Source organism: Scomber scombrus, chromosome 13 (genome assembly GCF_963691925.1).
Source record: "Scomber scombrus chromosome 13, fScoSco1.1, whole genome shotgun sequence".
Classification (NCBI taxonomy): domain Eukaryota; kingdom Metazoa; phylum Chordata; class Actinopteri; order Scombriformes; family Scombridae; genus Scomber; species Scomber scombrus.
The window spans coordinates 249632-273639 of NC_084982.1; the positions used below are offsets into that span (position 1 = coordinate 249632).

General features: G+C 38.8%; 1 protein-coding gene across 3 annotated transcripts in view; it reads right to left on the reverse strand.

Moving 5' to 3' along the window:
* ubxn4 (UBX domain protein 4) overlaps positions 1 to 23191 on the reverse strand; it is a 32984-nt gene extending 9793 nt beyond the window's left edge. The window contains exons 1-10 of one of the 3 annotated variants that reach the window (XM_062432389.1): positions 21739 to 21938; positions 20942 to 21044; positions 20288 to 20316; positions 19871 to 19989; positions 17790 to 17919; positions 17667 to 17753; positions 14629 to 14761; positions 11447 to 11501; positions 10757 to 10921; positions 1606 to 1733 (exon numbers count right to left, since the gene is read on the reverse strand). In XM_062432389.1, the coding sequence (XP_062288373.1) occupies positions 1606 to 1733; positions 10757 to 10921; positions 11447 to 11501; positions 14629 to 14761; positions 17667 to 17753; positions 17790 to 17919; positions 19871 to 19989; positions 20288 to 20316; positions 20942 to 21044; positions 21739 to 21820 (1031 nt within the window). In that variant the 5' untranslated portion in view covers positions 21821 to 21938. Of the gene's footprint in view, positions 1 to 1605; positions 1734 to 10756; positions 10922 to 11446; positions 11502 to 14628; positions 14762 to 17666; positions 17920 to 19870; positions 19990 to 20287; positions 20317 to 20941; positions 21045 to 21738; positions 21939 to 23028 lie in introns of those variants that run through there. The other 2 variants (XM_062432388.1, XM_062432387.1) reach the window with 2 other exon arrangements.
* Between the last annotated feature and the right edge of the window lie 817 nt (positions 23192 to 24008).

The window sequence follows — 24008 nt, forward strand, 5'->3', positions numbered from 1 at the left end:
AAGCGATGGTTCGGCGTAATTTCGACCTAGCGTCATATGCACCATGAGGTCTATCTAATTTTGTAAGTACACAAGGAGTTTATTAAAATAAACATTTACCTGATGGCTTTTACTGTAAACATCTCGCACGACCACACGGTATTTCAGTGATCGCGCGAGATTTCAACGATGTTTACAGCTTTAGCAGTAGCAGCAGGGTAAAAGCCATCGGGTAAGTTTATCTTAATAAACTCCTGGTGTACTTACAAACTTTCCAATGCATCGATTTATGAGTAAAGACCCTATTTGTACTACTGTAGAAGTTTGATAACAATCCAGGCATTATTAGTGGAGTAATTTACGAGATACACTGACGCTAACGGAACCATAGCGTCTGTACTAAGCCATTCGGCTGATGGCTCTAACTCCACTATTTTGTGACCAAATGAAAAAAAAGGGCTGAGGCGGTGATTAGATAGACCTCATGGTGCATATGACGCTAGGTCGAAATTACGAACCATCGCTTTAAGTTTGGCTGTGCATCTACATTGCTTTATAAAGCACCGACCATAGACTGCATAAACAGGGAACCTCATAGTGCATTCAAATGCACCTCGTGAACCCAGAAATCCATCCTCAAATGGACATAAAGGTTGCACGTTTTATTAATAACAAGCTACAATCATAAAAACAATATCCCATTCATTTCTACACAGGCACATTAAAAATAAATCTACTCCCAGGCCATGTCGGCTACCACTACAAATAAAATCTGCCCTGTCATTAAATTAACAGACTACATCAATTAGTAGCTAGAGAATTATTGATGGGTTTTCACTCATCTCTGCTATGATTAAGGTGTCATAAATAATGGATTGTTCATGTCATTGAACTGTTTTAAAGCAGACAACGACGACTGCAGCTACCACTGAATTATGATGATGATTTTATCAGTGATAAAAATAAAGAATAAAATGTGTTTTTTTAAACTACTTTTGTGGCTGTATAACATTGGATACGTTGTTTTGAGCATAACATACCCCTCAAAATGACTCATTTTACCATCAGAAATTGATCCATTTGGTCCTATAACATTTATGAAGTCCAGAGGAGTCTAACAGCTAAACAGCTAGCATGGGAAGGTCATGCCTGAAAAGAGATTTAATGAGAATTATATGGTGGTGACATGCTTAATCAGCACTGTGTGAACCCATTTGACAAGGGCTTGAAAATAACAGACATGAATTTAAATTTAAAAGTTCAACGTTGCAACTTTAAAAATAAATAAAAGTCAGCTTATTGATCTTTATTTGCATATTTGATATTAAAGTTGTCCTAAATGACGGAAAATAATCAAGATATATTACTTTAATATAGTGATATTTTATGATTTTAATTTCTATATCTAGTCCTGCTTTAACAAATGGCAGACAGGGCTGAGCCTCTAGCAGTTAACTATAACTTTGGAAAAAACAGAAAGAAAAAGCCCTAAGCCTCTGCTACATGTAAGTAGGTGGGAAAACTACATAATATGAATAATCTGTACAAATGATTGTACATTTTCTTTTGCTGTGCTGGTTGATGACGTATACAGTTTATACAGCTGTCCCCCCCTGGTCTCTTTACCTCCTCTCCCTCAATATTGTTTCCTTTCTGGCCTCCTCCTCTGACTGTCTGGCCTGCAGTAGGGCCTGCTTGGCAGCCTTCTCCTCCTCCTGGATTTTGGCATAGCGGGCTGCTCTGTCAGCTCGGTCCTGCAGGGTAGAGGGAACAGAAATTTCTCTCAGAGGAAGGGGGTGTGGGTCTTTTGAACAGAAGTAGTTTGATACGGTTAATGTCTGTGATAGGTCTGTGTAGTTTTAAAACAGCTGTGACAGAGTTAAAGCTGGTAAACTCATTTGAATATATCCCACCATTCACTATAAGCCTTTGTGGTTACCAAGGCTTATATTAAAGCAACTTTCATAAAATGACAAACTTGTGGCAGCTACACCTATACTTGTGTTTACACTATGGTTACATTACGTACTCAATATGTTGCCACGGTAGCGAACTTGTCAATCACAAAGTAGCCATGCTCTAAAACTGATAATAAAAATAACGTATGCTTTAGACTCTAAAGCATACGTTATTTTTATTATCAGTTTTATTCTAAATATGACAGTAATTTACAAGACCACAAAACTCATTAGACAAGTGCTTACTGAGGGGTAATAAATCAAATGAGAGGTAGAGTAACTTTCTCATAGTTACATACAATCAGAACAACTTTCTGCAACCAGTGGAGTCACCCCCTGCTGGCCTTTAGAAATAATGCAGGGTTATGGCATGTCCACATTGGCTTCACTTTTTAGACATGGTGCCCCATCTTATTTTAAGACCATGGGCATATTGGTCTCAAACTGAGGTGTGGTCAGGCACATTGTTGGTGCATTATTATCTTGAGGCAGTGGAAAGTAATTGTCTAATTGACCACCAAACCCTGAACTCAGTGATGCAGAAGTGGTGGTTATTTTAAAGTCGCATTATCAAGATTTTTAAAGATTTTGATTATGTTGATAAACCTCCAGCCTCTGAGATGCTGCACAGAACGCAGTGTCATTGCACACAGCTGTTCACTATGTTTACCTTCATTAAATCAGCGGATGACACCAGGCTGCTACAGTATAACCACACACATCTCTACTCTCATCAGAATGGTCTGTTATGACTCCATATTCTTCCTTTTTATGAATGACACGTCAGGTTAGGAGCTCATCAAACTTTTTGCAGAAAGAAAAGGAACTCATATTTTATTAGGATGTTGTGTAACATTAAGAACTACACTATGTGACCATTAAGGAACTCAGATAGGTTACATTAGTGTTATGGCTGGAAAGGGTCGACCTGATGATGACCAGTGTTTGGGGTCGTATTAAACATTAGTCAAAAAAAAAAAGGGAAAAAAAGTAATGTGTTACTTTACTTAAGTACTGCTTTTGGAAAATAATCAATTACTAGTTACATTACTTTTGCGTTATTCCTTAGCAATGCCGGTGATGCCGTGTAAAAATAATATATCAACAGATAAAATAATATGGGTCTTGACCATCATAACACCATGTTGTACAAATAATAACTCAAACTATTATATACACATGGACAAAATTGTTGGTACCCCTCTGTTAATGAAAGAAAAACCCACAATGGTCATTGAAATAACTTGAAACTGACAAAAGTAATAATAAATAAAAATGTACTGAAAATTAACCAATGAAAATCAGACATTGCTTTTGAGTTGTGGTTAAACAGAATCATTTAAAAAAACTAATGAAACAGGCCTGGACAAAAATGATGATACCCTGGGACTTCCGGCAGCGCCATGTTCGTGTAAGACGTAGAAGTTTGAGCTCTACTGAATAACCAACCTACCAAACGACATTTGAAGTAAAAACTCGGCAAAAACATGCCCAACGACACCACAAAGATAAACGCTACCGATAGACTCTCCAGATATCAGTTTAGAAACAAAGAAGGGGAGGAAAAATCGTCGGACACTACTGAAGCTAACAAGCCTGACGCACCTGGCACTAGCAAAGGTGCTGATGCTGCTGCTAAAAACATGGAGGAGATGCTGCAAACTATCGTTCAATCGAACCGAGAAATACGGGAGGACATTTCGCAGATGAGGGTGGATGTAAAGGAATTTAAAGGCCAAACCAAGGAATCATTCACAAAACTTGAAACGTCAGTTGGAGGTTTGAGTGCACAACTAACAAAGCTGGAAAATAGGGTCGTCGACACGGAGGAACGCATAACAACCATGGAAGAGACCACCGCGGCCCACGGAAAAGCCATCGGCTACCTGCTACAACGCGAGGCGGAACTTGTGGAACGATGTGAGGAACTTCAGAACAGGGTGAGAAGGCAAAACTTAAGGTTGTACCAGGTTCCTGAAGGAAGCGAGGGAAAAGACATGGTGGCCTTTATTAAAAAGTTACTGCCGAAGGTACTGACTGATCTGCCGTTAACTGAAGATTACATCATGATTGACTGGGCGCACAGAGCGCTTATGAGACTTAATATGAGTGATTTACACTCAGCCATCACAAGGCCGCAGCAGTTTACCCACCGGAGTGGGACTGCTGCACAATGTGACATTATCACGGAGGGATTCCGCCACCCGGTTCCACACGGGGACTGGTCACTATTGAAGATAGGCCAGTTGAGGACTTGGAAGACAAGTCGATGTGTTTGTTTTCTGATGTTCTTTATTGGAAATTGTATATAGTTTCTGTTCTGTTTTGTGTTACTTCCTTGACAACTAATAGGACTTCTACAACAGGCGACGGTGCATCTGGCATTTATAAATTGACTACAAAGCATTATGACAGCAAGGATTAAAAGTAGTGTTACATGGATGGTTTAAATGTGGTTAGCTAGAACATAAAGGGTCTGGGAAGTCCAATTAAAAGGAAAGCAAATACTCATCCAACTTAAATCTTTACAATGTTCAGTTGCAATGCTATAAGAGACACATTTGTCGGAGGAAGAACACAAGAAATTAACGAGGGATTGAGTGGAACAAATATACAGCGCATCTCATGAAGGAGGGAGGAAAAGAGGGGTTGCTATTTTATTCAGAAGGAATGTTTTCTTAAACAGTGAAAAAGTATTGAAAGACAAGGAAGGCAGATATATCATGGTGATAAGTACAATTGGGGAGAATAGATTTACATTCTTGAACTTGTATGCACCAAATTAGGACTGTCAACATTTTTTTAAGAAAATAGCTTCCAAATTGGCAGATGAAGGGAAGGGAATCATAATGGTTGGGGGGGACTATAACTGTGTACTTAATTCAAATATGGACTGATTACCTGCTGAGAAGGGACCTCGAACTAGAAAATCAGCTACTGTTCTGAGAATGATCGATGGACTCGGCTTGATAGATATATGGCGATATCATCATCCCAGAGACAGAGATTACACATATAGGTCCCAAGTTCATGGAAGCTACTCCAGAATAGATATGTTTCTTGTTTTAAAGGCTGATGTAGGGGAGAACGGGGTTGGTAGTCCCACTTTTTACTTTCCTTTGAATTCCTCACAAACCATAAACTGAATAAATTCCCTTTTAATTTGTAATGAAAGCCTAAAGGGTCAGGTAGGAATAGAGTGGTCTTACGCTCCTTCAGCTGATCCTGTTCAAAAGATATGGGCCGTCAAATATGTCTTGTATACTTGTGACAACCAACCCCACGATGGGGATGGTTGTCACACACTATGGGGTTGGTTGTCCCTATGTTATTTTAATGGGGAAAAATAAAAAATGTATACAGTCTTAAAAAAATATTTAAAATGTTTAGTTTAATTGAAATACAACAACCTAATACATCACCTGTACCAAGAGAACATAAACAGGAAAAATCATTCCGCTAAGTGCCTTTTTTGTCCTTATATGACAATATTGTTAATTTTCACCTCTCTGACTGCTCTGAGCATCACATCTGGAGGAGTCTGACCCTTGTTTGTCTTCCTGAAAAACCATATATGTATATACCAACATGTGACAACCAACCCCGAAGAGAATGTGACAAGCTTCCCCAACTAGGATTTTTTGCTATCAACAAAGCTAACAACCACATGTTTTGGCGTAGCTAAGAAAAAAACCTACCTAACTATCGCTCTCTCTTCATACTTTTTAGTGGTAATGATTGTTTTATTATAAACTCATTGTGTAAAAGCCCAGAAGAGAAATACTGAAGAGTTGGATATTCACATTTTCACATGACAAACACTAAACGTCCTCTCACCTCAATGTCCAGCAGTTTACTCCAGAAATTACCTCTGAAGTAACATCTCACCTAAATTCTGAAACTTTCAGTGCCAAAACAGCGCCCTCTAGGGACCGAGATCTGATGAATGTGACAACCAACCCGTGTGACAACCAACCCCGTTCTCCCCTACATAGAGTGACAGAGTGTAAGATAGAACCCATAACTTTGTCAGATCATGGCCCCATTAAGATGAAAATAAATTTAGGTCAAGAAAAACAATTCAGGTACTGGAGACTTAACGTCTCAATACTGAATGACCCCCTAATCCAACAGGAACTACGGGACAGGCTAAAAGAATATATTGATATAAATGACAACAGAGTTACTCCATCTATTCTGTGGGATGGTGCCAAGTCTGTTATGAGGGGACATCAAATTACATCGAGAATTAAAAAACAAAGTAATTATGAAGTATCAAGAAGAAGGAATATATTAGACTTATTAAAACAGTAGAGGCAAAAATTAGACGACCTACTCACATATAAAGCAGAGGCATTGCTTAGATTTGTGAAAAGAAAATACTATGAAATGGGCAATAAAGGAAGTAGGTTATTGGCTTTTCAGCTACGGAAAGCTCAATTGAGCCGGGTGGTACCTAAAATTAAACACCCTGACACAAATAGAATTACCTCTCAAGAAATATCAGAGGCGTTTGCTGCGTATTATAAAAAATGATATGAAGGCCAACAATTATTAGGGAAGAAGGAGAAAATAACAAAACTTTTAGACTCGATTCAATTGAATAGATTATCACAGGTTGAGGCTGATAGCATAAGCTCCCCCATAACAGTAAAGGAAATAATAGATAGTATTAGTAAGATAAAGAACAGTAAATCCCCGGGTGTTGACGGATACTCTGGGGAATACTATAAAGTTTTTGTTAACGAGCTAGCCCCAATTTTGTGTCGGGTATATAATTATGACCCAAAAACCTGGTCAGAGGCAATAATCACGGTCATTCACAAAGACGGAAAGGACCCCACTCAATGTATGGGATATCGGTCTATAAGTTTGCTTTGTCAAGATTTAAAAATCTTGACCTCCATCTTGGCAAACAGAATACAAAGATACATTCGGAAATTAGTTAACTCAGACCAAATCGGGTTCATCACTGGACGGCAGGGCACCAATAATGTTAGACGAGCTCTAAATCTACAATCTATTGCTTCGGAAAGAAAGACTCCATCAATGATTCTCAGCCTAGATGCTGAGAAAGCGTTTGATAGATTGGACTGGACATTTTTGGAGCAAACACCGGATCATATGGGCTTTAATGAAACTTCTTTGAGTTGGATTGGAGTGTTTTATATGAACCCGCGGTCAAGAGTCAGAGTTAATGGCCAATGCTCTGATTTCTTCAATCTGGGAAGGGGGCCAAGGCAGGGGGACGCACTTTCGCCAGCCCTATTTGCTCTTAGCATTGAGCCCCTCACAACCCCCTTATACAAGGAATAAGAGATGAGGGTGGAAACCAACATAAAATAGCTTTATACGCAGACGGCATATTATTATTTATTGAAAATCCCATCCATTCAATCCCAGCTCTCCTACAAAATCTTAATGAATATGGTCTAGTATCTGGTTATAAAGTTAATCCTAGTAAGTCAGAAGCAATGATGGTGTCTGGTGCATGGCCTAGCCAGCTTGATGATATAGTGTCCTTTTGCAGATCTAAACAGGGTTTCAGATATTTAAGGATTACACTCCCCAAGTAACTCAACTATACCAGGCGAATTATAAAAAAATATTTTAGATATTTAGAAATGAACTGGCAAGATGGGATGTGCTACCGCTATCCCTTCTGGGTAGAGTAGAGGCTGTTAAAATGAATTTACTTCCCAGACTTTTGTTCTTGTTTCAATCTCTCCCAATTGGGATCCCGACATCAGCCTTCAATATGCTAGACAAGCTTATATCTAGATTCATATGGTAAAATATGAGACCAAGAGTGAGACTTAAAACGCTCACTACTGGGAAGAACAGGGGTGGACTCAGTCTCCCCAATTTAAAATATTATTTCTGGGCAGCGCAACTGACAGCAGTGGTAGCCTGGATTTCCAATGACATGGAGTCAGGATGGGTAAATATAGAGCAGAATTCACTACCAGGTATACCTCTATCCGCTCTAGTGTTTCTGAGCAAGCAGTCCCAGAAGAAACTGGAAATCAAAATGTATGGGTGAGACACACTTTAAAAGTATGGTCAACAGTCCAAAAGAGAATTAGAGGGACGGCTGCCCTTTCAAGGGCCATGCAGATGGATGGGGATCCGGATTTCCCCCCCTCAATAACAGATATCACTTTTAAGAAATGGGCAGACAGAGAATTAAGGGATTGACCAGTTGTTTTGTCACAACGTTTTACAGCCATTCTCCTACCTCCAAAACAAATTCTCTCTACCTCAAAGTGATATGTTCTGGTATTTTCAGATTAGGCATTACATCACAAGCCATAAAGATTGGAATATAATTAAAAATGCTCCAACAAATGTAGAAACTTACTTTATTAATATAATTAAGCATCAGCTACCCAACAAAAAGCATGTTTCTCATATATACAGAAATCTATTATTGGATACACCAGACAGTACTCTTTATATCAAAAATAAGTGGGAGCTAGAGTTAAATATTATAATTGAGGATGGAGAGTGGGAAACAATGTGCATTGGATGTCATAAGGGTGTTAATAGTAACGTGGAGGGAGTTTGACTGGAAGATGAAGAGTAAGTTCTTTAAGACACCTTCGGTGATTTCCAAATTTGTAGATAACCCAGCTGCAATATACTGCTGGAGAGAATGTGGAATGGTTGGTGACCACTCACACATATTTTGGGACTGCCCAATGATGCTTCCTTTTTGGAAGGGGGTAAAAAGTGAGATAGATAAAGTTCTGGGAATCGACTTACCATTCACCCCGAGTCAGTTTCTTTTCGATCTAACTCCTGAAGACATTACATATACTCTTGATGACTGCTATGAAAATTGAATTCAATTACAATTAAGGTCTGATGTCTTTTTGAGGAGGTGGCTACTGTAGCAAGTTACCTCTATAACTGAGGGGAACACCACATTGTGCTGTAATATCATAATTGTCCACTTATGTATTTATTTATTTTTCATTCATTATTACTATTCAGCTTCTGGACCCCAATGTTTTGTTGCTGTTGGTTTTTTTTGTCGCACTTTCATACATATTCTCTGATGTTGTCAAGGAATGTTCTGTACTATGTTTTTCCATGTTAAGTGTTTAATAAAAATATAGTTTAAAAAAAAATGATGGTACCCTTAACTTAATATTTTGTTGCACAACCTTTTGAGGCAATAACTGCAATCAAACAATGTCTGTAACTGTCAATGAGACTTCTGCACCTGTCAACAGGTATTTTGACCCACTCCTCGTGAGGAAACTGCTCCAGTTGTCTCAGGTTTGAAGGGTGCCTTCTCCAGACGGCATGTTTCAGCTCCTTCCACAGATGTTTAATAGTATTTAGATCAGGGCTCATAGAAGGCCACTTCAGAATAGACCAATGTCTTGCTCTTAGCCATTCTTGGGTGTTTTTAACTGTGTGTTTTGGGTCATTATCCTGTTGGAAGACCCATGACCTGCAACTGAGACCAAGCTTTCTGACACTAGGCAGCACATTTCTCTCCAGAATGCCTCAATAGTCTTGAGATTTCATTGTACCCTGCACAGATTCAAGACACCCTGTGCCAGATGCAGCAACGCAGCCCCAGAACATAACTGAGCCTCCTCCATGTTTCACAGTAGAGACAGTGTTCTTTTCTTGGTATGCTTCATTTTTGCGTCTGTGAACATAGAGCTGATGTGCCTTGCCAAAAAGCTCCAGTTTTGTCTCATCTGTCCAAAGGACATTCTTGTGGCTTGTCAATATGCATTGTGGCAAATTCCAGTCTCGCTTTTTTATGATTTGCTTTCAACAGTGGTGTCCTCCTTGGTCGTCTCCCATGAAGTCCACTTTGGCTCAAACAACGACGAATGGTGCGATCTGACACTGATGTACCTTGACCTTGGAGTTCACATTTAATTTATTTGGAGGTTGTTCTGGGCTCTTTGGTTACCATTCGTATTATCCGTCTCTTCAATTTGTCATCAATTTTCCTCCTGCGACCACGTCCAGGGAGGCTGGCTACAGTCCTGTGGACCTTAAACTTCTGAATAATATGTGCAACTGTAGTCACAGGAACATCAAGCTGCTTGGAGATGGTCTTATAGCCTTTACCTTTAACATGCTTGTCTATCATTTTCTTTCTAATCTCCTGAGACAACTCTCTCCTTCACTTCCTGTGGTCCATGTTCAGTGTGGTACACAGCACAGTGACTACTTGTCACCCTTTAAATAGGCAGACTGCCTAGCAATGTCTGATTTTCATTGGTTAATTTTCAGTCCATTTTTTATTTATTATTACTTTTGTCAGTTTCAAGTTATTTCAGTGACCATTGTGGGTTTTTCTTTCATTAACAGAGGGGTACCAACAATTTTGTCCATGTGTGTATAGACAACCTGTTTCTCCTCGGAGTCAGCACAAGACTGACCAGGCTAAAGAGCCTTTACACGTTTCCATCCTGACATAACACCGGTCTAGACTGCTAACCAAAGTTTTCCTGTTTGATGACGGCCGTCTGTTCACTATTATCGGTACAAGCAACACACAAGCTTTAGCTGCTTGGTTGGGGTCTGTATATACTCAATTTCAGCATCACTGTGGGTCTATGTCAATGAGTGTCTCGTTACTATCCATGTGTTAGCATGAGAGGTCAGGCAGTTGTACCGCAAGCATGAATGAAATTTAATTTCAAAGCCTCATGAACTAACACTGCAAAAGAGGGCCATTCTGAAAACACTGATTACTTATTACATAGCAACTTGACGTTTTCTTCCACATCTAAACCATGCAAACTGTGATATGACCTTTAGGTAAGGGAGAAAGATACTGTTACCAAGGCAATCTGCTGTTTGACCCGCTCCCTGGCAGCTTTCTCTTCTGCCTTCTCTCTATTCCTCTCCTCAAGGAGTCGCTTGGTCTTGTCCTCTTCCTGCTTCCTCTTTAAGTCCTGCATGTCCTTCCCCAACTTCCGCCGTTCCATTTCTTTCATGATCTCGTTCTGAATCAAAGGCAACACAGACTTAGTTCAGGGGCAATTAATCTATTTAGTCAAACTTGAAAATCATTGAGGGCAAAAACCTCTTTTACAATGACGTTGAGCAAGAAAGAGCAATTAAAACAAACATATACATATAATTGATAAATAAAGTAACAACAAAATTGATTGTGTAAATTGTGTTCATATCAATTGATTTTTTAATTTGAATGAATTTTTAATAAATTAAATCTTAATTCTTTTGAATTCAATTATGTATTCTAGTAACATTGCTGCAAACACTACTGTAAATTCACAGGCAAGATATATAATCCAAAAACGCTGTTTGTAGAGACCTAACAAGCAAGCAATTGAATTAAAATCAAGCACTCATAGCCAATATGATCTGGAAAATCAGGATATGCCTGTATTCATAGCATCTACAGTATTCTGTGACAAAAATGTTAGAATTGCCACACTCCGCCTGGTTTAAACTCCATAAAATAGATGACCTATTGTTCAGCGCTTAAAACATGCTTGTCTCCTTACCTCTTCTTCTCCTCTCTTTCTTTGTTCTTGTCTCTCCTCCAGCTTTTTGGTTAATCTGTCAGGATAACATTAAATATCCCATTTTACTTAACAATTAATGTAACAGTACATGGTATTTCCTTCCTTGTGTTGGCTCATTTCCTTATCAATTACTGTCTTGAACAATTAAGGGTCTGGATATCTGGACTGCACTATGGGCGGCCTAGTTGGTTGACCTTCTGGTTAAATGTAGCAATTTTCACATTTATTCAGTACATCTTAAATGAGTATATATATGTATGGGTTAGGGTTAGATAGAAATAACAACCATAAATACCAAAATTAAATACATAAAATCATAACAATCACGAATACCAAAAAATGTACAAAGAATAGAAACAATAGTATAAATATAAATAAAATAGTTATTTTAATTATGAGTTATAACATATTGCTAATATAAAAAAAAGGAAATTGCACAAATACTATATCACACAAATAGAACAACACACTTACAAATCAATATTACCCATCCTCCAGCAGTGTCAACCAAGAGTCAAGTCCAAACCAGTTCACCTTGGTGGTGTGAAGACTGATTTTATAGTATTCTTACAATTTCACTCACAACCCAGAAAAAAATACAACAATGTGTCTGTGTAACTACAGATTCACTGTATGAATTGTGGTTTATTTGGTAGTGTGACTGATTTTACTTTTTGCATCAGTAGGTTACCAAACAAATAAAGTGTGCTAGATTCGCCTGCTCCTCTCTCCGTCTCCTACTTCTGACTGTGAGTAGTTCACATACTAGAACTAGGAAGCACACTCTGACAAGGTTAACTGATCCAAGCGGTGACATTATATTATTGACAAGATTGACAGATGAGTGACAGAAAACTGGTAGGGTTTTTTTTTTGGTTGGCCCTTGTTGCCCTTGGCAAAATGCTATCTATCGTCCATTTTAAAATCCGCCACTGAATCTGTGTTATATCACTTCTATTGCTCATTTGCATGTCACGTCACTGTGTGGATCATTAACCTTGTTGTTCTAGTTTGTGAACTATCAGCTTCTACCTGCTGAGAAGATCTCACAGTCAGATTTAAAAGAGGGGGAGAGGAGCAGGGGAATCTAGCGCATATAGTTTTGTATGGTAGCCTACTGATGCAAAAAGTAAAACTGGTCACAAACAAATAAAGCACAATTCATACTGTAAATATGTAGTTTCACAGACACATGGTTGTATTTTTTTTATTATGTTATGTGTGAAACCATTAGGTGTTTTGTTTGTTTAATAAGTGTTTGTCCGAAAGTTTGTCGTGTTCGTCTCGTCTATCTACATCGGAATATAAATACAGTCGACAGGCTCTGCTAGACATAGGCAAGAGCAAGCCGTACAACGTTTTGGACATTGCAACAGAGACACTTAAGGAGCTCGGATTACTTCGCCGGCCTACGACCACACCGGACTCGACTGCCACTCCTCCCCCGAAAAGGAGACGTCGGAAGCGGTGTGCGAGGAAGCACAAGAGGAGAATCCAGGCTAGGCTAGCGGCTAGTCCAACTCACCCAGCCATACCATCTTTCATCCTGGCAAATGTACGATCCTTGGACAACAAAATGGATCACATACAACTGCTAAAGTCAGCGAATCGGACAGTGAGTGCTGTGTGCTTGTTTTCACTGAAACATGGCTAAATGACAACATCCCGACTCCGCTGTACAACTGGAGCAACTAACATGCTATCGAGCGGACAGAGCCCTCGTAATTTAAGTAAGACTCGCGGAGGCGGGGTCTGTGTTTACATCCGTGATGCCGGGACGCTGTGGTAGTATGCAATCACTGTTCACCACTGGCGTTGTAACCGAGTGCGAGGACACAGTGCGAGCATGCGCAGAGCAAATTTGAATGCGAGAGCAGAGTTTTGAGAGAAAATATCACAAAACCTGAGCATGAAATCAATAAATACTGCTCTCAAATCCATTTAATATGCTCTTTAATTAAGATAGGGAATAAACTCCATATAAAATACCTCTTTTTGTGCAACATACATTTGTTTGTTTGTTTTTTAAAGCTATCTAATGTCCACATTTAGTTGTTTCTTCTTATTATTTTTATTATAAATTATTATGAATAGTAAAATGTATAATAATTTATACATTATTATGAATAATAAAATGTATAATAATTTATATTATAATATTTGTTTATTATTATTGATAATAAGATCATTTAATATATATTAAATATATATTATATATTTTTCAATGAAGGAGTGGATTTCTTTTTTTAAATCCGATTCATTAAAAAATAATCGACCGATTAATTGATTATTAAAATAATCGTTAGTTGGAGCCCTAATCGTATCGTGAAGAAACTTGTGATTTACACCACTAACAAACACACCCACACCGACTCACACGCTTTCAACTTCTGCATATGATCCTTTCTAAATGTGGCCAAAAGCTGTCTCTTTCTTTACGAACCGACCCTTAACCAATCCCACAGATATAACTGCAACCTGCAATCCAATCTCTACTTGGTATTAAATAGAGTTAAAGTTTACATTACACGTATGTCTCGTCTGAATTCCATATTTAATTCACGTTCACATGACTTTGTTAAATGGAAGTGCTGCATTTAGTAACATAATCACAAATCAGTAAATTTCTCAACGAAATGGAGGGAAAACCAAACTTTTGCATGAGTTTTTATTTAAGCTGTCTTGGCAACATATCTTATAGGATATCTCAAATAATATTAGTGTATTTAATATGCTTTTATTGAATTTATACATTTATTTATTTAGCATATTTCCCGGTGGAGATTTCCCTTTGATATTTTCATATGCCGGACAATTATACATGAGACCTGCCAAAAGCTGGCATATATGGGCTAACATAAACCCAGTTATCAACCTAATCCAACAACAATAAAACTGAGCTGATGTTGTCAAATTTGTGTTGACAGTCTGTCAGATTGCAGGTGAGTAAACTGTGTAGTCATTAGCTGTATGAGCTGTCTCCATTATATTGAAAAGTGTTCCTAAGGCTTTGTGACTTATAGTTCCTCAAGTGATGAATTTGGTAACCTAACATTTGTTTGATAACTGGTTTTGGTTGACATTTGACGTACACAGAGCATGTTTTCTGTTCAGAATACACAGAGGTTAATATTCATATACCGGTGTATATGTGCACCTACCTTTCCACTTTAGCATCCAGGTTTTCTTCACTGTGAGAACATGAAGGAACAGGATCCGAAGATGCAATATTACTGTCTGCAGGAGTCACTATGGCTGAACCACTTCCATCATCTGGTGTGCTCAAGAGGGATGCTACATAGGTAGAAAAGAACCCCAAGAACATAAAGCACTTGGTTAATTAGGTAATTGACACCTTTTCTACACAAAGCAAACTGATAGATTCCTACATCCATACTTGATTTCTGTGTGCAATGGTAAAGTAAATGACTATACTTGCAGATTGAAACTGTGTAAGATAGCAACAAACTGGATGCCTGCACATAAACAAAATCTTCTAAGCCTGGCTTTAGTAGCCTGCTACTTTTTGCAGTTGTTGGCTACTCCAAAATTTTAGAAAACTGAATAAAGTGACAATGGTCATCCTACTGTAAACAGAAGGATGAATGAGTCCCACCCTCACGAGGTTGTGTCATTCATTGATCTGAACCACTGCTTAACCATAAGGTGCATAAAGACAGATCTCTCTCTGTAGCCTTCATATTAGGGCGAGATGGCCACAGAATGTTTTAACCATAGATAGAGCCTGACTTCTGTCTACTAATAGTGGAAGGAGGATAATCCCATCAGATAGAGGGCATAATATGTGCCCTTCTCTACACAACTGCACTGAAAAGTGGACCATTTTGTGACGCCATAGTAGATGGAGAAAGTGTGGGAGTACATCACTTGGAATCCACCTCTGCCTGAGATCAACTATGAGTTTTACATTATAACTTGATACTGGTCTTCTTTCTTCATTCTTCTTTTTTTGGCATGGCAATACGCTTCCGTAGCTGCATCTGCCATCTTTGGCTATCATAACATGACCACATTTCTTACATAGAATAGTAGTTTGCATTGTGTCAAATGATTTATAACCAAACCAGCTTCAAATACTGTAGTACCCTGCTTTTCAGGTACCAATCTTTCCACCTTGGCCTCTCCATCCGGTTCAGATGCCACATTCATTTCTTTTCATAGAAGAAGTTCCATTCTTCTGGATGTATGATCTTGCCTATGTAGCTGTATGCTTACGGTAAACTGTCATTTGCTTTTAAGGTCTGTCACTTAAAAAATAAAAATAAATAATCAAGATTAAATGAATTTGAAAGGATCCACAGATAAACGCCCCACCCCTAATCCAGATTAGATAGATTGAGGGTGCTATGAAAAGCAGGAATGCATCAGGAACAGTACATAATTGGATGATCAGGACAGGAAATGAGTATAAGGAGAACGGCTATTTCATATTTGAAATTATATTCATAAAAACAATACGTAACCTAAAATGGTAGCAGATTGCAGGGTATGAAGCCATCTTGAAGGATAAACAAGGACAAAAAATATATAATTAGACCTTACAGAAACTATTACATTAGTTTGATTATTTCATTATTATTTGTTGTTTGTGTTTTATTTTGTAAACACTAGGGGGGCACTAAGCACCAGACCAACAACTTGGCAGGATTAGGAATGAAGGTAGCAGGCGTGTCTCTGTCAGGTGATACACCAGGAGGGGAGATGTTTTCCCCATCAAGAGAGAGGTAGAATGTTGACCCATCAGTGTGCTCTCATTAATCAGCGATGGATTCAGCTGAAACACTGGTCCAAAAATACTACTTAATTTTGTGAGTTGCTTTTAATAGTAAAATGTAAGGATGCACCATATTTAAATATCAGATATGACAATGTTTTCCAGCTCATTTTGGCAACCTGATGATACCACAGTATGCATGTATTTTTTCACCTAGTTGAGTTGAGTAGACTATAATGCATGCAATGATAGATTGTACTCAGTATGATCAAGATAGACAACATATTAAGGAGGAACTTAGGAAGACTAGAATTCAGGAACTCAGCATTACAACTTTAATGAACCTGTCAATTAGTTTGAGCAGTAGAGTTGAGTTTATTACATACAGGACTACTGGGTAGGATTTAATCCCTGGTCCATTCTCTGAAGCAGAAGGTGGCAGTAATGCAACTAATATTTGATTTGATTTAATTTGATAAACTTTACTTAGTAAACATTAAAAAAAACAAATAGAAAAATCAGTAACCAATAGATACCAATACCAATACATATTAAGGCCTGTTTTCACCTGGAAGGCTCTATGGAAATCTGGCACTCTCTTGAACGAAGTTAAACTGTGAGAAAGCGCCGTTCACAAACGCCAGAATGAACGTGTTCACAATAACGTTCATCAGGCAGAAATACAGTACGTTCTGTTCACGTTCGCCCAAAATATGAACGAGTTCATGAACGATGGTTCATTGAACGCGTTCAGGCACAACACTGCAGGTGCCTATGAAAGTGAATATTTCTCTACTTCAGTTGCAAAAATATTGTCTCTGTCAGCCAGAGTAGCTAAGAAACAGCAGCTGGCATACTGCACTGTCAACAGTAGCCATGATTCTCCCCTCCTTTGACAAGGTAACAATTTACATGGAGCCCAGATCATCATCATCAGTGTGAGTTAAAATACTATTACTGGTGTTGAATGGATGCAAACTTTTCAATAGCTGATAAAAGTGGAATTCTGTTATGCCACACTGTGGCCGCAGTTTACATTACAGCATTGAAACAACAGGGTGTTGGCTGGGGCACATTGCTACAGGTTCTGGTGATGAAATACAATCCAGTATTGAGTATGTTGAGGTTTTCTTGTCTCTTGTATATCTTTCCTGTCCCCTCATACTCAGCCAGTATGTTTTACAGCCACCTGGAGCTTGTTATGCTCACATCTAACAAACTCAAAATGATTGTTAACTGTATGTGTTGAGTCTATTGACCCTGAAATCCCATATCGGTGCATATTAGCAATTAGCCTCTAAACATACAGAAAATGGGCCACCATGGATTAATTTAATACAGTGTACTTTACTCCTGCACTAATTAAGCTAAATTTAATTTGAACTAGGCCTTAGAGCCCCATTTTCCTTGAGTGACAAAGCTGAACCTAACTAGTGGGTGACTGTGTGATCCAGGCTCACTCACCATTTACCGTTGCTGGTACTGATGCGGGCTCCGTGGCTGCTGCTGAAGGACTTTTGGGTTCCCGTGGTGACATGACTGGTACTGCTGCTGGAGCTGAGCCTGGAGCTGAGCCTGGAGCTGAGCCTGGAGCTGAGCCTGGAGCTGAGCCTGGAGCTGGGGCAGTTTCTATGGCTGTGCTGTAACATGGGCTGATCTGCACAAGAGAATCCGCCTCTGGTGAGACTGACCCACCTCCAATGGACTGAGCATGCATCTATTAGAGAACAAGGAGAAATGTCATCACCCTAGGGCAGAGCACGTAGCTTCAGTGTCAGTAGATCCGCTTTCTAGAGTAAATTCCTCAATTATTTTCAGATTTCAGCCCTGTCTTGTGCTCGGCGTACAGCGGATGGCGGGCACGACACACGTGTCTTTGTTAGTTTCAGGTCGAGGCAGTTGTTATTTTCTCGCCCTGCGCCTACGTTATTTAAATAGCAAATGAACTTGCACCAGTCTGTGTGCCCGTGGGCGTGTTGGTCTAAAGCTGCGTTCAGACCAAAAGCGTCTGACGCGAAAAAACCGCGCCGCTTGATCATAAATATACATTTTTGGATCATTGCTTCATTCGCGCTTGTGACGTCGCCGCTGATTGGATGTTGCGGCGCGATGCCACCTGAAAAGTTCAATTTTTCCAACTTTATTCGTGCCGCTTCAGACGCTTGATTCATTCATTCATTTGCTTCAGACGCTTCATTCGCGCCGCCTGATATAGAATCACGTGTGATCGCGCCATTTACATTCATTTTCTATGTAGACTTGCTGCTCAATTCGCGTCAGACCCTTTTGGTCTGAACGCAGCTTAAGAATGAGGTCATGCGCTTTGCTATTTTGAAGCAGAGGAAAGCGATTATTTTAAAGCCGCATTATTAAGATTTTAATAGGTGGGTGCATAATGTGCGTACACTCTGCCTGTAACACGCACACAAGGACAGGCAGCTGCACACAAACATACAAAAAATAGAAATGGAAGTATTACATCAGCATATTAAAAAATACATGTCAGATTGGTTGGTCATAATATTTATCAGATTTAATTAATTGCAAAAATAACAGATTAAATGATAATGAGTCTTCCACTACTGTGTATGTTTTTTTTTTTTTTTTTGGGGGGGGGGGGGGGGTCAGCACCTTGGAGAGTGTCACTGTAGACAGTCCTAACAACTGTATGAGGGGTTAACATGATTAAAACAGATTTTGAACAATATTAAACACATATTATTGAGATGACATGGATCAGGTTTATATACTTTCAACAATTAAAAACCTGCTGAGTTTACCTGTTACTACATGACTGAACAAAACAATTTTAAAGATAACCAAAAACGAAAAAATTAATAGATAAATAAACAAAAACAAAACGTCACGATGTCTGTGTGGTGCAGCTGCATGCACGGTCAAGGGACGAGAGGAGAGGCGAAAAATATGCAGCACAGAGTTCACTGCCACTTAGTGATTTTATCAACAAGAAAGGCTAAACAGCTGTTGTTAAAACATCTGTATTAATCTGTTAATGAATGTGGGTGATTCTTACAGTGTCTGTTATCCACAGCTGTTAATACTGTAGGACTGATATGTTGATAAGTCTGCAGCCTCTGAGATGCTGCACAGAGCACAATGCCATTACACACAGCTGTTCACTGTTCATAAAATCAGCTGATGACACCAGGCTGCTGCAGTATAACCACACACACCTCTACACTCATCAGACTGGTCAGTTATAACTCTATATTCTTCCTTTTTATAAATGACATGTCAGGTTAGCAGCTCATCAGCCAACTTTTTTTGTTACACAGCACACTAGCATTTCAGATTCAGAGGCTTAAGACTGAGCGCTGCAGGGTTAAGTAGAGGTATGCGGGGGTGTTTACTTGTGCTGTAGAATGTACTCTAACAGCTGTGAAACAATCAGAAAACAATGTTTTATTGATCTGATTCACCGGCTTTCTCAGTGTAAGTGCTCCCTCTCCTCATTCACTCTCTAGCTCGTCCGACCACAGTTGTTAATACAACAACGTCAGCTGGGGCCTTTGTGACAACATGCATGTGATTCTTCATTATGGGGTACTGTGGATATATAGATATTGTAAAAGAATGAAAGCTTTGAAGAACCAGAAATGATCTCCCAGGAAGTAAGTCTTTATGCAATGCAATCTTTGTGTCCTTACCTGCTTGACTCTGTTGATTCTGTTCATCAGTTCTTCGGCAGACACACTGCCAGCAATGACCTCCAAAGGAATCCCATTTTCTCCAATAAAGAAGCTGGAGGGTATGCACACAACTGGATCTTCACACAGGGGGTGGTGTTAAGGAACGAGCTCTTACCAACTGACATTTTGTATTACCAAGTGTTAACACAAGCAGCTTACATACAGTATATAGAACCCCTTCTGTGGCTGTATCATGTACATACATTACTTTCATTTATATGTCAATCTGAGGGAAGCTAAATATCTAGGCTGTCAGGTAGTTCAACTAATTATCTTTTTTGGTTTTTTTGCAAATGACTTCTTAACTAACTTTCTGTAGTAGCCCCACAATAATTTAACCAAGATGGTCAATACTTAGAACAACAAAAAAGATACAGATCTGGGAAAACTGCACACAAGTCTCACTGTGGAAAAAATGTTACATCATTATAAGGTGAAAATCCCTACACATGAACACATCTATTATTTAAATTACATCACACACCTGACAAATTGATCAAGATGTCAAAATAAGTTCCATATTTTTCATTAAATGAACTAACACTCAGAATGGAATGGCCAATTTAGGAAAGAATTAAGAACAAATCAGGACGTCCTTTTTCAGTTAGTAACTACATTTTTGAAAGATTGATGGCACAATCTTTCAAATTAATTGGCCAAATTAAAGGTTCATGCATATGCACACAAGTTCCAGTACAGTCAGCCTTATGTGTTACTTAAGTTATATTAGTTCCCTACAAGTCAAATAGAGAGGAAGTTTAATAAAACGTAGCATACATTTCATTGTACTTGTAGTTTTGTAGCAGTAGTTTGGATTTCTCTCACAGGTCATTAGGACTGATCAGCATAAATGAAGTTGGATTTATGTATTACACCCATATTCTTACTTCCAACAAGAAAATAATCTGACATCTTTCACTCAACAATCAGAAAACAAAATCCAAAAACAACACAGATGTCACTGTATAGTCACAGGCAATGTAAAAATCAGTACAATGAATTGTTTTCTTTAACTGAATGCATCAGTACCTCTTGGCATCCACTTTGATGGCCACACAACAGTTCTGTGCTGCTTCTGAGACTGTGTCATCCTCCCAGCTGGCCATCAGCTGTGTCGACTGTTCATCTTCCCCTGAGAGCAGAGAATGTGACAGTGATTAGTCATTTAGTTAATTTAAAGGTGAATGTGGTAACATTAGACTGACCATCCTGTCACAAGTTTGATCATTTCTAGAAAGCTGCAATGGTTAAACAACCATTAACGCGGCCAACGCTAATACTGGTGCCTATTATGCAACAATGACCAAACACAAACTGGTGACGTTTTGAGATACCTGGCTAAATGTGGGTTGGTTAGCTATCAGGTGTGAACCAACAGTAAATTCGACATGTCGGGAGTAGAAGCCAGTGACCGGTTCTCAAGTCATAATCTGACCATGTCAATTAAATACCATAAATGATTTGTTAAATGTTTAAACTGGCCTACAATCATCTAGCCTCTGCTCTTTCCAGTTAACGTTACGTTAATCTGAGTATTAGTATTAATACCAGGCGCTATTGCAAAGTTATTTAACATAACGCTACACACGGGCCAGTAACCAACACTAGTGGTCAGCGCATACTTCAACATCATATTTGGGTTGTTACGTTTCTGCCTACAAGCTTTCGATGGTTAATTTCCCTCAACTATGCGTAACGGACATTTGACAGCTGGTTGGCTATGTTAGCTATCTGGCTAGCTGGCTAGCACACTAATGCTATCTATTCTTTATCACTTGTTACCTATGCAGGCTAATATTAGATAACTGCCAAATAGATACCCATACCTGTAATGACAACGACAAAGACTAGACTTCGTTGTTTGGCCGAGTTAATGGCTTCAGGAATGGAACCCTCAAACCAAAACATCTTTGCTGTGTGTTTTGTCTCTGGTGTGATGACGCTGTTGACCAGCTAACGCTAAGCTACATCAAATCATAGAGCCAAGTCAGCCTGTCTGCTTGTACTTCCGAGCATAAACTGAAGCGCTGCTCCGCTTGTAGGAGGGACACACTTCAGGGAAGTGTTATTCTTTCCCACCCGTATTCTGTGAAGACCTACACCAACTCTACCTCTGATTGGCTCTGACCCTGACATTTTACCCTAATCTTAACTAGGCCTATATCACCCCTCATACTTATACCTAACCAACGAAGGCAATGAGAATTAGCCAATCACATAGAAAGAGAGTAGGACGGTTCTTCGCTGAATACGGGTGGGAAAATATGCAAGGAGAAACACAAGTGTCACGTGATTGCCGTTTATTTGACTTAAAACATGGACAATAGCATCTGCACACATGACTTGGTTAACAATTTACATTTATTTTCAGGGACCTTGCACTTAGCGCTTTAAATTCATTACCAAATTGAAAAAAATCCAGCTTGGAATATGACCATTTTACATGATACATAATACTGTTTTATCTGCGACGTTGTGCCCACCGGTAAAAATGGAAAGGGTCCATTACAAGTGTAGCCTACTATTCAGACTCCTCAGACTCTTTCCTCTAAGAGCCAGACACGCTGTTTCACTTCTTTATTCATCCAGTCTGTATAAAGCACGCATCAAAGCGCCCTTATTAGCAGAGGCTACTGTCTGACAGAATCAAAATTCCACTTGGATATTAGTTTAGTTAGTCAAGGACTTTCTAAAGTTAACGCTTATATTCACATCAATCATGTATTTGCACAACAGTTTCTGCCCTAACGTTCGCATATGACGCAACATGAATTCACCCTCAGCTGATCATGTCCTATTAAGAGGAGCCACGCTCTCCCTGGCTCCCCTGTACTGTAGTTTGCGCCCTGTAGACTGTACAGACGAGACAGCTGTCACTTTGTTGGAGCAGCTTCTGCACGGAAATGTTTAGTGTAGCCTACATAAAATGCTATTATATAGAAATGATATATATAATTCCTACAATAGTAATTTTGCTATTGTAGGATCAATTAATAATTGTCTATTATCGTGTTAAGTTACTCACTATTTTCCTTCTTTGACTAAAGCTGTTTTTTTAGAGGTGAATGTGCATATCTCTACTGCTGGATTATAATAGAAGCTTTGCTTTTATTTACCTGTTGCCTTGGTTAATCGTTGTGTCGGGGCTCCACTGGTGATGGCTTTTTCATTCATCACGCACGCTGTTGTTCCGAAACGGAAAACTCAGTTCCCCCATCTCTGTTTTAATCAACTTAGAGTAGCCTACAGGGTTAGACTCAAAGTTTATTGAGCCTGATGTTTCAATGGACCCCAAATCCAGAAAAATCATAGTAGTCCTTTTTGGGATGGCCTGTGACTACCACTAGGTGGTGGAAGAGACAGCTTTTTCAGAGTTGCAAAAAAGCCAGGATGTACAGTACTAGTGGACTGGATAAACAAGTGTGAGAGCACTCTTTAATTTCTTTTTTTCACAGGATAATTCTATCCAATATCTTGACACTGTTTGTATCATTTCCAAAGCTTTCTTTGTATATCATCGCTCTTTGATGATCAAAGAGCGAAGACCAAAATACTAATGTAAACAATGATGAAACAATGTTTAAAATCAATTTTTTTCTCTTCTACAATGAAAATTCCTCACACTCTAGTTGTTGGGAAATTCATGAAAAAAAATCAAAAGTTAACTCCAAATAACTTTGTAAAATTACAGTAACAAAGTTGCAATCTAGCAGGTAGGCTAAGAAAGCTTATAAAGCATTACCTTTCAGTGGCCCCCAATCCTCTTAAGATAATGCAGTGTGTTTTTGCATAATATAATAGAGGTCTTTTAGCTCAAAATCTCAAGTCTAGTTGCTTTGAGTATATTGTATGTGTCTTGACAGTTGACAAAACTATTTCAAGTTTTGTCCTCTGTATTCCGTTTCATTTTTGTAGCCTCTTCAAATTATAAAACATCATCTAAACAAAATCTGATAATACTGTGAAATAGGAGGAATCTTCAGAAAGTACTTTTCTTGAGACTTTTGCACTGACTTTTAGTAGATCTATTTGAACTAACACTATCTTAATTAAAAAGTTGCACTGCACCATCCGCAAACCTCAGAACTACCCACAG